The 15,302-nt window shown below is 42.2% G+C and overlaps 1 protein-coding gene across 7 annotated transcripts in view; it reads right to left on the minus strand.

The window, feature by feature from the left end:
• The window catches only part of SLC4A4 (solute carrier family 4 member 4), a 268,875-nt gene that overhangs the window by 136,900 nt on the left and 116,673 nt on the right, over positions 1 to 15,302 (minus strand). For 5 of the 7 annotated variants that reach the window (XM_073340388.2, XM_073340382.2, XM_073340384.1 and 2 more), the window contains exons 4-5: positions 13,602 to 13,737; positions 4,401 to 4,561 (exon numbers count right to left, since the gene is read on the minus strand). In XM_073340388.2, coding sequence (XP_073196489.1) covers positions 4,401 to 4,561; positions 13,602 to 13,737 — 297 coding nt within the window. Of the gene's footprint in view, positions 1 to 4,400; positions 4,562 to 13,601; positions 14,061 to 15,302 lie in introns of those variants that run through there. The other 2 variants (XM_073340387.1, XM_073340386.1) reach the window with 2 other exon arrangements.

Raw genomic sequence — 15,302 nt, forward strand, 5'->3', positions numbered from 1 at the left:
TGTTCCTCTTTTATTGAAAATTCTCATACACTAGTGAGAATATAGTATTTACAGCAGTCAGCAGTGACAGCATAGGTCATGCAATGCTATAGCTCTTTTCATATAAAAAACATCTTGCCATAGTGCTCAAAAGACATCAGCAGCTCTGTGGAGCAAATCCTCTCACTTCCCTTCAGTCCCCGCCTTTGTAGGCACAGAGCACTCACACCGTGGGCCAAGTCCTATGCCCTTTTACCACCCTATTCTGAAAACTGGCCTGCCAAATCAATTTTTGGTCTCGCCAGCTGTGTCAAAAATCTGAGAAACATTCTCTACGCAGCAGCGATTGTGATGTAGTCTTTTCCTAACAGATGTGAACTTGAAAGTTTTGTCTCCGATGCGACACACAGCCTGTAGAATTCCCTTCACACGGACGCAGAGAAGGCTGCTAATTCATAGCCGACTAGGTACCTAGTGCATGTGAACTTAGTCCTGTTCAAAACGGAACTACATCACCGTGAACTAGAAACCTTTTAGTGCACGGCAGCGGGGTCTATATGGGGCAGAGGGCAACATGTTAAAGCACACGACATTTCACAACCCTGTAGTCCAGATTGCAGCACCACGTAGACAAGCCCTTAGATATTTTTAGCATTCCAATCACAGGAGTATCTAAATGTGAAATACAATACAAGGATAAACATAACAATCAGTGTGGAGGAGTCTGCTCATCCCTACCTATGCTCTGGTGCTACAACTTTATTTTCCTTCCTTCTCTTCCTCCCCTTCTTTTCCAATCCTCCTTCTACCTCCTGCTTTCCTGTTGTGGCTAATAGGGTTGCTAAGGTTGGTTTTGCACTGGGGTGTCCTCTGCAAAAGGATGCGCTATCTCATTTTAACCTCTTCCAGTAAGGTGCTCCACCACCTAAGACCCAGCATCACAAAAGCTCTGCCTCTAGCTCTCAAAAGGCCACTGCAGCATTTCTAATAGAGCTGGTTGACATTCTTCAAATATTGGCATCAATAGAAAGGAGGTGAGGGAAGGCTCATTTCCCCTTCTCTCCTCCACACCCCCCCCCCAATTTTTCAACCAATTATAGAGCTGGGCACTTTTTTGACCTTTGAAATAAAATAAAAATAAAAGCACAAGAAAACATTCATGACAATTCTTCCTCTTACTTTCAACCAGCACTCGTTTCTAGTTTCCATGTCCTTCATGAGCAAAGCTGTCTTGGAGGATCACGGATGATGAGGTGGTTGCCTGTGTAGCCTTAGCCTGGCCCACAACTATTGAGGGCCATGAAGATTAAGATCAAGACCTTAAATTGGACCCAAAAGGTAAAACAGGACCCATGGAGAGCACAAAGCATTGGTCAGGTGCACTCTTGGTTACTATTCTTGTTTCAGAATCAGATTGCCACAGACTGTATCAATTTTTTTCCAAACATCAAAGATGACAGTTGTGTGTATAAACAAGTGCAATTTATTTTATTTTTTTAATGGTTTATTATTTGCAAGCTGTGGCTGGACAAATAATTGTATATCATCAATGGCTCTTGTACACTGTTCTGTAGGTGTATGCAAGTTATTTATAAATATAAATTGTTATTTGAGGAGCACAAATAGTTTGCTCAGTGTTATCCACAACACAGAGGAAGACCGGTCCTGCCCTAAGAAGCTTACAATCTATGATCGTGATCCTGCAGAAATGTACACATGCTTGACCTTATGCAGTGAGTAATCCCACTGAAGTCAATGGAGAAAATAAGCTTTGAGTTGTTCTAATGATAACAGGGCAAATACAGGACTTCAATGGGTCTTTGCATGATTGGAGACTACGATAACACTTGACATTTGAAATTCCTCCCACCCAGCACCTAGTGTCAATCAAAATACAGTTGACACCTTCTTGCATTAATAAATTAAAATTAAATTAAATTGCTAAGAGGGTCTATATGGCTTATGGAAGTAGTATTGCCATACAGAGCCTGAATCCAATCAGGACAGTAGCAAGTAAAAGCTGACACCAACGGAAGATTATTTGGTGGCCTACAGTCTGGTGATCAGTCTAGTTGCAAGGTGAACTTAAAATAAGGGGTGCTTCTTAGTTTAAAGGGTATTCTTTATTTGATGTCTAATGTCCCAAGTCAAGTCGATATAGTATTTGCTTTGGCTCTGTTTTCAGCAATAATCATACAAACCTACCTATACCCATTATTCCTGCCATTTTTCAGATGAGCCTTATCTACACAGAGGAAAAGCCTGGAATAGCTAATGCAGAAGTGGATTAACCTTAAACCACAAAAGGGCACCCCTCGTGCCGAATAAGAGAATCCACAGAAGGAGTTAGTGCAGAATACCTATTGCTCTTTAAGTTCATACCCTAGCTGTTTTGGACTAACTTCCACTTGTAGACAAGCCCAGTTTCTTGGGGGTGGAGGAGTGCATGCTCAAAGTTTTGGGGAGAAATCTTCGTTAAAGTTGTTTCAAGTTACAGGAGGCAGTTTGGGTTTGAAGACGACTTAGGGAAATGCTTTTAACTGGGATTCCTGTAAGAACAAAGGTGTGGAAACAAAAATGGATTTCTGGGTGATAAGGGATTGGGCTAAGGAATTTCCCTCAGTCAAGAAAAGGTAATAAGTGCATGCTTTTAACTAAGAGTAAATCCAGAGTACAAGGAAGTTAAAAATTCATATTAAAGCAACCTGGCAAAGAATTTAGCCCTGGCTTAGAGCTGAGGCAGAAGAGGATGCTGGGGAAATTTACTGATGTTGCCAGTTACATCTTTTTAGATAAAATCATGCTGCCATTTATTTTTTGTTTATAGGAAGGAGCTGGGGAACGTGCTTTTTAGACAGACTTAGGTCACTGGTTTGAGTCACAAACATCTCACTCAAGGGTATTTCTTCCTCCCCAACAATGAGAAAAAGGAATCTTAAAGAATCCACAAAGCAGAGGAGAGCTCAGAAGTCCTCAAGCAAGTATCACCACTATCAGCAAATAGGTAAAACGGAACCACTAAAACTATGCTCAGTTCTGCTGTTACAAAGTGAGATCCAATCTATGAATTCTTTAATGCCACGCAAAGCAAAAAGTCCCCGGTGAGGGTTTAACTAACAGGGACTGTCACTGCTATGCTCTTATAGTTGGTATTATGCTTGACGTGCTTGAATATCACCTTAGATGTGGAAAGCAAGTGACGTGCTTGAATATCACCTTAGATGTGGAAACTGTATTTCTCTGTTATTCTGTTACACCATGAATTAATAATAAACAGAAAGAGGAATACCAATTCAGAGGGTAATTTATTATAAAAGGAATTCAGTTTCTCTCATTAAATGTCTCTATAATTTTTCCCTTAAATAAGGAGACGGTAAATATTCTCAAAGATTAAATTGCAGTGTTGCCCACTAATGATATTTGCTGTTTTAATTCAAGCCTCAGCTCTTGGAGCCATGTCATTAAGTAAGAGATTTTTAAAAAAAAAAATCTACTTCTCATGGTTACAGAGAAAGTCTTGGAAATGTGAACCCTACAAAAAAGTGAAAGAAAATAAAAATAACCTAAGATTTATTATTTTTTAAAATCTCTTTTTAAAAATCAATTCCATGATATTTTGAGGACAAACTCATGTTTTTTGAATGCTTAGCTCTGGAACAGCTCTACCCTGAATTCGCTACAGTCGTTTTAGAAGCAAGTAGAGTAAGTCCCTCAAAGAGGAACTGTGGAATGTAGCGCTCAGCATTAGCCTAATTCCGTAGTCAATGGGACTATTACCAGTGAATTCACTGGAAGCAGAGGTAAGCCAACACTAAGTGCTTTTGCAAAGCCCAAAACATAAGGTCTGACAGCAGTGGAACGTGCATCCCCCTTCATGCACAGAACAGTGACAACACAGGTAGCAGTGATGCAAGCTACCCCACATTGCTCTAATGTGCCTGAACCCTGACTGGGAGCAATTACCTCTAGGAGCAAGAGAATAAGTCACTCTCCATTCTCATCCACTGCTTCGCTTCTCAGGTGAGATGGCCAACCGAAGTGCTAGTTCATGGCAAATGTAACGGTGGTTCCTATGACATGGACGGCTATTCACTCAGAGCTGGACTGAAAGCACCAACAGTTTTGCATAGGCAACTGAAGAGCCATCAGATGGCCATAGCTTTCAGTCACAACCAAACCAAGCACGGCGGTATGCTACAGGTGAAAGACTTTGTATCTTCCAGGCCACCCAGCCGCAGCTATTCCTGTCCTTCCGGAAAGCCTGGGACATGGTTGGCTTTTGGATGTTGACAAAACAACCACAAGCTCATTCCTTCACTTTCACTGACAGCCATTATTCAGGCTCTGAGGAAGAGAACATTGGGGGGGGGGGGGGGGGTGAAGGAGGATTATTGAAAGAGCCTCCATGGAAGCTTACTTACCCACTACCTGAGGGAGAGAAGTGGCCTCCAAATCCAGCAGGATGGATCCTTTCTCTATACACGTCCTCAGTTCAAACAAGCTGTGCAGGGACAACGTAGCGACATGAGGCTTGCTCCATCTCTCTCCGCCCTGTTCCACTTTCTCTTCAAACTTTATCCATCTATGGAAGGGCAGAGCAGCAAGAATACGTTAAAAATGCTACCTCTGGCGTTTCTGAAAGAGGCACAACAGCCAGAATGTCACCGGGTGTTGACAGGTTTAAACGTACATGAGGTCATGAACACATCACTTTAAATTAAGACAAAGGAAATAAAATGCAACAACTACACCAATGCCACCCAGTATTTGAACAGGCCAAACGTTTCCAAGTTAGCCACCTAATCCATAGTGGGCCACCTAGATTAAAGTGGCTTGATCTTCAGAGGTGCTGAGTCTCCAGAGCCCCCAAAGGACAATGGATTATCAACACCTCTGGAAATAAGGTCACTTTCATTTAGATGCCTAAAACACCTAAATTTGAACATTTTTGGCCATGGTTTTTAAAGGTACCAGGTAAGCTGAAACAAGCAGAAAAGTAAAATGACTGAAATATATCATGAGAGAGAAATTACTAATGAATCTTAGTTCACGGATTTTTATTATTCTTACGCCTGGTCACACTTTGAACATAAGAGGGGAAGAATCAATCAATAAAAAGCAGCCAGCTCTCATATCGTGCTTTTCATCCATAGGCATCAAAACACTTGACAAAAGAGGAAACTGAGGCACAAAGAGATGAAGTGATTTGTCCAAAGTTACTCAGCAGCCCTGTTGGCAGAACTGGGATCAACATGCAGGTCTCTTAATTCCTGGTTTGGAGTCTGTCCATTGGGTCAAGAAACACAGAACCTTCACTTTACATTGTCTCTGGTACATTATTGCTCACGATACTATGTGAAAGACAACCATGTACAGTCAATTTTCAAATTATAAATAAAGACGACAGTCCTTTGTCAGAAAACTCACTAACTCGCCTGAAACATTCAAAATCAAAATTGGGCAGGATGGGGTGGGGAGGAATCAGTTTGCATGAAGCCCTTCTTAATTGAAAAAAAAAAAAGTTATTAGCTTTCTACATTCTGTATCTAGTTGTTTAATGATTCAATGGCATTTTCCTGGGGGGAAAAACCTGCAAGCTCATCTCCCTAGTAGAAGATTAGAGCAAAGGTTAAATACCATTGCATGTAAAACATTATTTACACACCTAAAACCATGTCATCAGGTTAAAGCATTAAAGCATCAGGCCTAAACCTTCAAAAGCAAAGAGAAAGAAATATCTTCAATTCTCACTATTGTGCCTAAGTGTATCAGATCATACAGAAAGAGTGTGACCTGCAGGCCAATACTTAGCGCAACCAACAGCCAGGTGGGTTCTTTCCTTCTCATACAACACAGGTAACAAAGTTTTGCAAGTCAAATTCTGCCCTCAACAGCCCCTGCCTAACCCTCAATTGGTTTGCACAGGTGTGACTGATTGGAACTTAGTAAACAATTCCAAGGAGGTATAAGGAGGAAAAAAATCAGCTTTCTTCCTTAGACATGTTAACACTACAGTGCTAGCAAAAGAAAGTGAAACTCATAAAAACTAATTTCTTTCTATACAGAAAGCAGATGTAACTGGTGTACACAGGGAACCATGAGTAAGGATGACATTTTTACATAATCGATTTTCAGAGTAGAAACATGCTTAATTTAAGCTATTCCTGGATATTATTTTAACAGATTTTGAGAATAAACATTTTGAGACTTTTAAAAAACTTCTTTTTACCCAAACAAAATGTTGTGACTTTGGTCTGAAAATACTGAAGGAGGACTGTTAGGTCTACAGAGGCTGGGATTTTTTGATTTACTGAATTTTACCCTGCATGAACATAAATCCTGAAAATTAAAAAGACCTTGACATTTTTGTTGAAGGTGTATAATTCACAATAAAGCACTTTCCCATGTTTGATTTGGATTTGGTTTTTATTTGGTTTTCTCCATATAATCTGCAATATTTAGCTTTGATAAAGTAAGCTTTAACTTATTTTTATAAGTGTTTGAACTGTTAACTGCTATATTTAATGCACTCCTAAAGCTCTACTGAATAGATCTTCCTGCAAATTCTGTTTCACAAACCAAACATTCTCCTAGGTGGAGACTTCCTGCAGTTCAAGCCAAGTCACATAGAAATCAATGGAAGCTTGTGCCTAGGTGCTTTTGAAAATCCCACTAAAAGCCTATCAGCATCTTTAGGCATCTAAATACCTATAAAAACCTGGTTCCCAATCACTTCATTCTTAAACTCCCTTTGAATTCTTCAGTGTCTACCACCTAATCTGGAAATTTATTTAGTTTAGCAATCTGTTCCAATTCCTCTTCTTTTGACACTTCAATCTCTGAAAATTCCTTTTCTTTGATACCTGAAAACAGAATATGTTCAAGATAGGTATCACACACAACATCCTGAGTGGTGAAGACTGATGCAAAGAAATCATTTAGCTTCTCTGCATATCTTTATTATTCCCTTTACTGCCTGGTAGTCCAGCACACCTTCCAAATCTCTCAGGCTTCTGATACATTTAAAGAATTTCTTGTTAGTTATATTTTTGGTTATTTACCCTTCACATTCCCTCATACCGTAGAGCTCTTAATTTCCACCTATTCACCTGGCTTTGTTTGCTGATGGTATGAAAGGATGAACAGAGATTAGCAGAAAAATAAAAATCTCAGCTAATTCAAGTTTTAGTCATATTTAGCTCTGATTCAGGGGTGACTTAAAATAACCCTTAAATTGGAGGTTAGTGTTCAATAGCCCAGAGGGACAGTAAGTTGCCTGGGTCAATTCAGTGCTTAGTCAGTGCTCATTACTTATAGTTACTATTAGCATAGCTAAAAATCACCAAGTTAAAGCCCCATCAGAGTAAAAACAAAAACACACTACAATTGAATGAGATTCAGTCCTAGTATAATTTTTGTAATTTAATCATTTAAATAATTCAGCCATCTCAGAATTGCTAATAATATTATAATCATTCAGTTGCATTCCCATAAGTAATGTCCTAGGTAGGACCCGCTCTTCTTGGAATATCCCTGAAGAGTTTATTAGGGGTTATAAAGTGAGCCCTTTGCATGCTGGAGCAGAACACTGGTAGTTCAGTTAGTACTGAGCAGATACCCAGGTAGCACAAATATGTTCAGTACAGCTGATATTTATGTACCTTGATATCAAGTCTCAAAAGATGAGATTAAAAGAAGCTCTCACAGTTTGGGACACAAAACTCTCTTTTATTAAAAATAACCAAGGACCCAATCCTCCAAGGCCTAGGCTAGAACTGATTTTAGGTGTCAGAATCACTTTTGATAAAATAATGTTGGAGGTCAAATGCAGAAAGTTGCATTTGCAGTTGGTTGAGCAAAGAGAACGTTCTCGGACAAGGGAAGAACTTTCAAGGGGATCAAAGGGGAGGAGATGTGCCTAAGTGCTACAGTACGCCCTCACTATAATGAATCGCAGGGGATACAAACCAGGTGTTCAGTATAGCCAGGGTTTGTTATAGCGCGGGGCGGCAGGGAGAGAAACAGATCCTCCAGTCCCAGGGCCAGGGGAGCACTCTGTCCAGCAGTGGCCCTGGGGCTAGAGGATCTGTCACCTCTCCACCTCTCAGCCGTGGGACTGGAGAAGATCTCAGCCCTCCACATGGTGGGCGGGGCTAGAGGTGGGATGCAGGGACCCCATTTGCTAAGGTTCAAGGTTTGTTTGCGAAGCGTGTTCCAGTAAGGGTCTACCATACATGTACCCATTAATATTTACTGTGGTGTGAATTCAGCATTGTGGAGTTTCCTGGTATTCAAAGAGAGAACGTCTATAAAAGTAGCGTAACAACAAATCAATTCAGGGCAAGAGGTTGCTGGCTTGATTATTTGAAATTTTTTTCATCACCTCAGTCCAGTTCTACTCCTGACCTCTACACACCTGGCTTCACTGCACCTCACTCCCATCCAACACCCAGTTTGGATCACTTTGACTAATTCAGAGCAAAATAAACCAGTAAGTCTTTTTTAAAACCTCAGTTATGCTTCCCGGGCCCTCAACACTGCCCCAGCTTTAGAAAATGCAGCATCTGAAGACTCCCCGAAGTGCGCAGTGACACTGCATGCTTCAGATTTCAGAATGACACTGCCGGTCCCGGTGCAAACAGCCAGCTGCTCGTACATTAGAAAAATCTGATGTGGCTGCATTTAAATGCTCCCCAAACCATTTCCTTACACTCTAATCATGGTTTCAGAACCTACTAGGGGGCAGTTCAGTACCCACCATGGTGTAACATTGCTAACAACTGCACTGGTCAGTAGGCCAAGAAAGGGATGAAATTATTTCTAGCGTGTCCACAAAAAGTGGGTGAAGGAGCCTCTTTTTCTTCAAGGACCCTTGTTGCATACAATTCTTAGACAGTCCATCACATGGCTACGAATACGTTTGCCAATTTCCTAATCTCACAAAACCTAACATCCTTGCCCCGCCCCTTCTCAGAGGCCCCACCCGTGCTGCGCCCCTTCTCAAAGGCCCTGGACCCCCACTCGCTCCATTTCAGCCCCCCCCCCATCGCTCACTCTTCCCCACCCTCACTCACTTTCACCGGGCTGGGGTGCAGGGGGGGATGGGTGGTGGGGGTGAGGGCTCAGGCAGGGGGTGGGGCCAGGGATGAGGGATTTGGGGTGCAAGGAGGAGTGAGGACGCCACCTGGGGTTGGGGCTGGGGGGTTTGGGGATCCGGAGGGGGCTCAGGGCTGGGCCAGGAGGCTGGGATGTGCAGGGGAGGGGGTGGTCCCAGCGGCGGTTACTGTAGCTTGGAGGAAGCAGCCACCAGGTCCCTGTGGCCTCTAGGCGCATGGGTGGCCAGGCGGCTCTGCACGGTGAGCACTGCCTTTGTGCCTGCAGGCACCATCCCCCGCAGCTCCCATTGGTCACGGTTCCCAGCCAATTGGAGCCGCAGAGCCGGTACTCAGGGCGAGGGCAACACACCGAGCTTCCCTGGCCCCAGACCCCCTCCTGGACTTTTAATAACCCGGTCGGTGGTGCCGACTGGAGCCGCCATTCTCCCTTTTCGACCAGGCGTTCTAGTCAAAAACCAGATGCCTGGCAATCCTAGCTTGGAACATACTGAATGGAGGTAACACGCTGTTTGACATTGCTCACCAGAAGAGCAAGGAACAAAATGAATTCCAAAGACCACAAAACCGTTTCATGTCTTTTTGGTGCAATCACAGGATCAGACTTTTGGTATGACAGCCTCATTACTGGCAAACTGGACTAGCTCCTGAGCATACGGCAGTGGATCCAAAAATTCAAGTAGTAGCCACAGGCCACTGCTCAGGTTTCAGGCCTTTTCATTTTGCTGCCAATTTACAATGTGTCCTTTAACTATTGCTGAACTGCAAAGAAGTTTGCCTGGAAGCACAATGGCTTTGACTTCCATACCAACTGAGTTAATTGCAGCTTGTAACAACACAATGAACAAAAACTGCTAATGACCCAACCAACCTTCAACTGTTACCTTTCAACAGCCATGACTTTTGCTGTTACTGTACGGCTCTGATGAATTCACACAGTCCCATGTGAACCTTGGCTACACTAGGAACATTCCTCAAAAAGCTTCTACTGTTACCAATGGCTGAACTCCACCAGTCTGAACAATGTTGGGAGCCCACAGGTACACGGGCTCCCTCTACCCAAATCATTTTAAGTCCTGGATTGGCTAGCCATACTTTGAGCAGGGTTAGACGACACTCAGAATGGTGCTGCCCATCTATTTTGAGTGCTCCTAATATAGGTAACATCAATGAACCTGACGGCAACATTTGCTAAAGCAGCCAGGGACACCATATACATTTTATTCATATCTTTTCACTCGCGGCTAGAAATTTTTTATGACCTCTACCAATTATTTTTATATAGGTACGGCCTTGGGGAGACAGCAGCTCGATTTGCTATAACTCTTGAATGCAAATGTTATGTTCTGATGGGGACACGGTTTCAATTCAATCCTCAAACCTCCTTTGGGGATTAATACCATACAGTAACTCTTCGCTTAACATTGTAGTTCTGTTCCTGAAAAATGCGACTTTAAGCGAAATGATGTTAAGCAAATCCAATTTCCCCATAAGAATTAATGTAAATAGGGGGGTTAGGTTCCAGGGAAATTTTTTTCCAGACAAAAAACTTATACACACACACACATACAGTATAAGTTTTAAATAAACAATTTAATACTGTACACAGCCATGGTGATTGTGAAGCTTGGTTGAGGTGGTGGAGTCAGAGGGTAGGATATTTCCCAGGAGATGCCTTACTGCTAAATGATGAACTAACACTCGGCTGAGCCGTCAAGGGTTAACATGTTGTTAATGGAGCCTCACACTCTACAAGGCAGCGCAAATGGAGGGAGGGGAGACAGCATGGCAGACAGAGACAGACACACACACACCCCCTGTGGGGGGGAGATGCGCATTGCCCCTTTAAGTACGCTGACCCCATTCTATGTACATTGCCTTTAAAAAGATCAGGAAGTTGAGACAGCAGTTGCGGCCAGCAAGCTCTCTCTGTCCTGAGCCCTGTCCTGTCTCCACCCTTGTCTATATGGAGAAGGGGTAAGCGGGGGGCAGGAGTACGGGGGAAGGGGACACCCTGACATTAGCTCCCCTCTTCCCCAGTCCCCCTGCACAGCAAGCAGGAGGCTCCTGGGAGCAGCTCCAAGGCAGAGGGCAGGAGCAGAACACGGCAGTAGGGGGAGGGACAGCTGAACTGTGGGCAATTGATAGCCTGCTGGGCGGCTGCCGCACAGAGAACTTCGAGGAGCTGATGGGGGGCTGCTAGTCCATCCTGGTTCCAAGCCCCCACCAGCTCACTCCAACGGGCTGCTCTTTCTGCAAGCCATGGACAAAGCAGGCGGCTGCCAAATGACGTTAGAAGGGAGCACTGCGCAACTTTAAATGAGCATGTTCCCTAATTGATCAGCAACGTAACAACAAAACAACGTTAACTGGGACGACTTTAAATGAGGAGTTCCTGTACAGTGAACAGTGGTGAGATGTGGATTGGGCAGCTCCTCTACAGGCTGGAGCACAGAGTTGGGTGGTCCTATCTAGTATGTCTTGCAGAAGCAGTCACTCTTCAGCTTACGGTAGATTTTGCTTTGCAAGTTGTCAGAGAAACATTTAAAAACTTCACATATCATAGATGTCAGCAGCAAAATAAAAACGCTTTCTGAATAAGAGACTGTCAAGCTTGGAATTTTTGCAGTGGCTCTAATGTCACGCAGTTTAGGCATGTAAGCTACATACAGTGTCACCATTAAAGGTCCTCATATACACAGTCCTATCTAGCAGTTCCAGCAAAGCAGCATGGCACTGCATAAAGCATACAGCATTTAAAGGAAAACTATTCCTCTTCATTATACTGTGACTTGATAAAGCAAACTGAAGAGCCCATCCTCCAAAGTTATACCTACCTGAAGGCTGCTTTGAAATTACGTGACAGCTGTGGGTAAGTGTCCCTCAAGTTACTTTAGTGATCCCTCATGAAAAACCTAGCTGAGACTCATTTCCTTTGGCTCTGAAAGGGGGTCCTTACAATTAAATACTGTCTTTTACCCACTAAGCCAAATCAAATTCACATCAACAGCTCCTCATCAGGCATACGCTGCCTCCCTCTTTATAATCACAATTAAAGAGCAGCCTAAAAGATGTGCAATATTTGTGGAGTTAAGAGAAACCTCCTGGCCTATTTTTACACTGAAGGAAAAAGGCACATTCTGTCCACATAAGGAAATATAAGTTTAGATACAAGACATGAAAATGGATAAATTGTTAATTTTTATCATTAGATCTTCTAAAAAGGGGAAAGTGGTATAGGCAGTGAAAGGAATAATCAGCTTTAGAAAGCAGAGAGGTGATGCACACAACAAAATGCAAATACTGAACTAATAATAAGGAAAAGAGTAATACAGGGAGAAAAGAAAGACCAATAAGCAAGAATTTAAAGAGTAAAGGTGAAGAGTCTTTAAATAGGCTCTACAAGAGACTGAAAAGTAAAATGAAGATAAGGGGACAAGGTAGAGTGGCTCATTAAAAATCAAAGGTAAAGGACGATTAAGGTAACCAAATAAGAGGGACTAACCAGAACATGGTCAGAGACCTTTAAGATTGGAAGATGGAGAGAGAGCTTTGCAGAGCTACAATAAAGGAAAACAAAAAGCTAATATTCAAAAGGTGCAGGAGGAGAGGAAAAAGCTCTGGAAAATATTTACTCTGAATTCCTCTCTCTAGTGGAATACCCAAATCTAATACTTCATGCAGCTTCCCATAGAGCACAAAAGAGATGAAATTTCAAGACCAAAGTTATTGTCACTGTACAGAAAAATGTCAGCCTAGCAAGCCTGAGATGCTAAATAGAAGCAATTATAAACAGCTAATACTGCTCTCTAAATTAGTTGCAGATATCATGATTTTCTATCATCATTCCAATCTAATTTATCTGTATGCATTGTTCACAAAATGGTCTAAAATCAATTTGCGTGGACTATCAGACAAAGCATGCAGCTCTGAATTAACTCCAGAGTACAAAACAGAGAATAAAATCAGAAAAATCAAAATGGTCCATCTATTCTAGCAAATACCCCGAGGGAATAACTGGCTTTTAAAAAAAATTTTTTTAAAAATACTGGGGTGTTTTTTACTCATTTAAAATTAAGGTCATTTGCAGCTACTGAGGACAAAGTCCAAGACTGAAGTTTTTGAACTTGTATATGATATTGGGCTCCTAGATTCATGTTTAGGCACCAAAACAGAAGTAGCTTTAACGGAGCTTTTAAAGCTTAACTTCCGCCACCCAATTTTGGCCAGCATGAGTTACCTGTTTGCAAAGCACTAAGTACACTTTTGGCTCTGGATAAAGTATAAATTCAAACAAATCCGGTACTCTAGATCTTCTGTTTTAGGGAAGATTTAGATAAAGGCTGAAATGAATCACTAAGGTCTCCCTTATGGAAGAGACTCGTTGAATTTGAGAGGAGGACAACTTCTGAACCATCCCCTAAACAGGGATGTTATTTTCTACGATTCTCCCATGAAGGTTCCCAAGCAGTTGCACCTCCCTCTCAGAGTAAAGGGAAAATGCCTCACCTTGCCGTCTCCTTCCATTCCATCTCTTGTCCATCAACAGCCAGAAGCTCGTCCAGTTCGGTGAAGAGCTGAGGGGGTGCAGGGCTGTCATCTTCTTCACCCAAAATGAAGCGGATTCGCTCAGCAGCGGGGGAGACTGCAGAGGTGAAAATACTGCGGTTAACAGCCTGAATGATGATCAGGGATGTTCGGCTCCTCTCCTTCCCCTTCTCCCCAAAGCCATTTAGCTTTTTCTCTGTTTTGCCTTTTTCTCTTGACATTTTAATTCTCTCTCTGTGTATCTCTCTCTCTCTGTCTATAGTTCCCTCTCTTCCCTCTCCTCCCACTTACTTCTTAAAACTTCAAGCTGGGAGTAAAGTTCAGGAAGACTTGCCTCTTCCTACAGTCCCTAACTGTGTTACAACAATCCACAGCCCCTTGTAAAAAGAGAACTACCAAGCTCAAAACCAATACGTTCTATGGTGCGTGCCCAGGACCTTTAGTACTCTGATCAGCTGAGGTCCTCCAGCCCTTTTTTTTTTTTTTTATATGGCATAAAACCAGTTTAAGCCAAACTGTTTTGGGGGTATACAGCAAAGGAAAAGCAGCAGCATCCCACTGCCAGCTTTCCCCTCCCTTTGGATGAAGCTGGCTTTTTAATTGGTTTGCAAGCCAATCTGTAACCCTCCAAGACTGATTACTAGTGCAAGGAATATTTAACAGAAAAGTTTGCCTCGTCTTTCCATGAAGACCGTGCCTGAACATATTTAGTCAGGCATCAACGCACTGGAAAACAACAACCCCCAGGTAAAATATTGTCCAATCAAGGAAAAGAAAACTCATTTTGCCATATGGCCCCGTGCTGAAGCAGATAATTGAAAGTTCTGTGGGGCTCCTTTTGACCTGTTACCTAAGGAAAAATTAACTTAAATTCTCACCAGTTCAAGGGGGAAAAGAGAGTGGCTATCTTATCCTCATAATAAAGGACTTAAAGCTTCACCCTAGGTATTTTACAGGTCCAACTATACCCTCAACAACAAAACCTCATGCTTCAATGGTCTTTAAATGTAATCTGCAGTAGACTTTTAAAACAGTGGTTTGTGCTCGTTTGCTTCTTTCTTGTGTATAAAGAAGGGCTAAAGGACGGTTGTTGGGTTTGGTTCTGATTTTTAAAGGGGAGAAAGGGCTTTTTCCCACTTTTTTTTTTTTTAAAACCTCAATCACCACAAATGTCAAGTCTGGTCCTCCCCTACGCTTTTACTAGGGGATTGCTTGAGACTGAAGAAGTTTTTGTAAGTTCTCACACTTTAAAATGACAAAGTGGAGTGTTGAAACTTAAAGAAAGATATCCTTTCAACTGAGTGTTTATTGGGCCTTGGAGTTAAATAGAAGATTACAAAGTAGGAGCTCTAATCGGTCTGACTAAAAATTCCTCCCCTCTCCCATATAAGAACAATTAAAAAAATATGGGAGGCCATGGTTATGGAAAAATTAACACCCCAGTTACATACAAAATAAACAGAGGACAGATAGATAACCAAGTATCTAAGTATTTTTTATTCTATACTCAAAGTACATTCACCTGGAAAAATACCAACACACGTGTCCAATTAACATTTGATAGACACCCCCTGGTCTGTTAACTATATGTATATTTGGATTTCACTCAACTTAATAACATCACTAGAAACAACCTATTATAGGTTTTCTAATGATGCTCCC

The sequence above is a fragment of the Lepidochelys kempii genome, chromosome 4 (genome assembly GCF_965140285.1).
Source record: "Lepidochelys kempii isolate rLepKem1 chromosome 4, rLepKem1.hap1, whole genome shotgun sequence".
Lineage (NCBI taxonomy): Eukaryota > Metazoa > Chordata > Testudines > Cheloniidae > Lepidochelys > Lepidochelys kempii.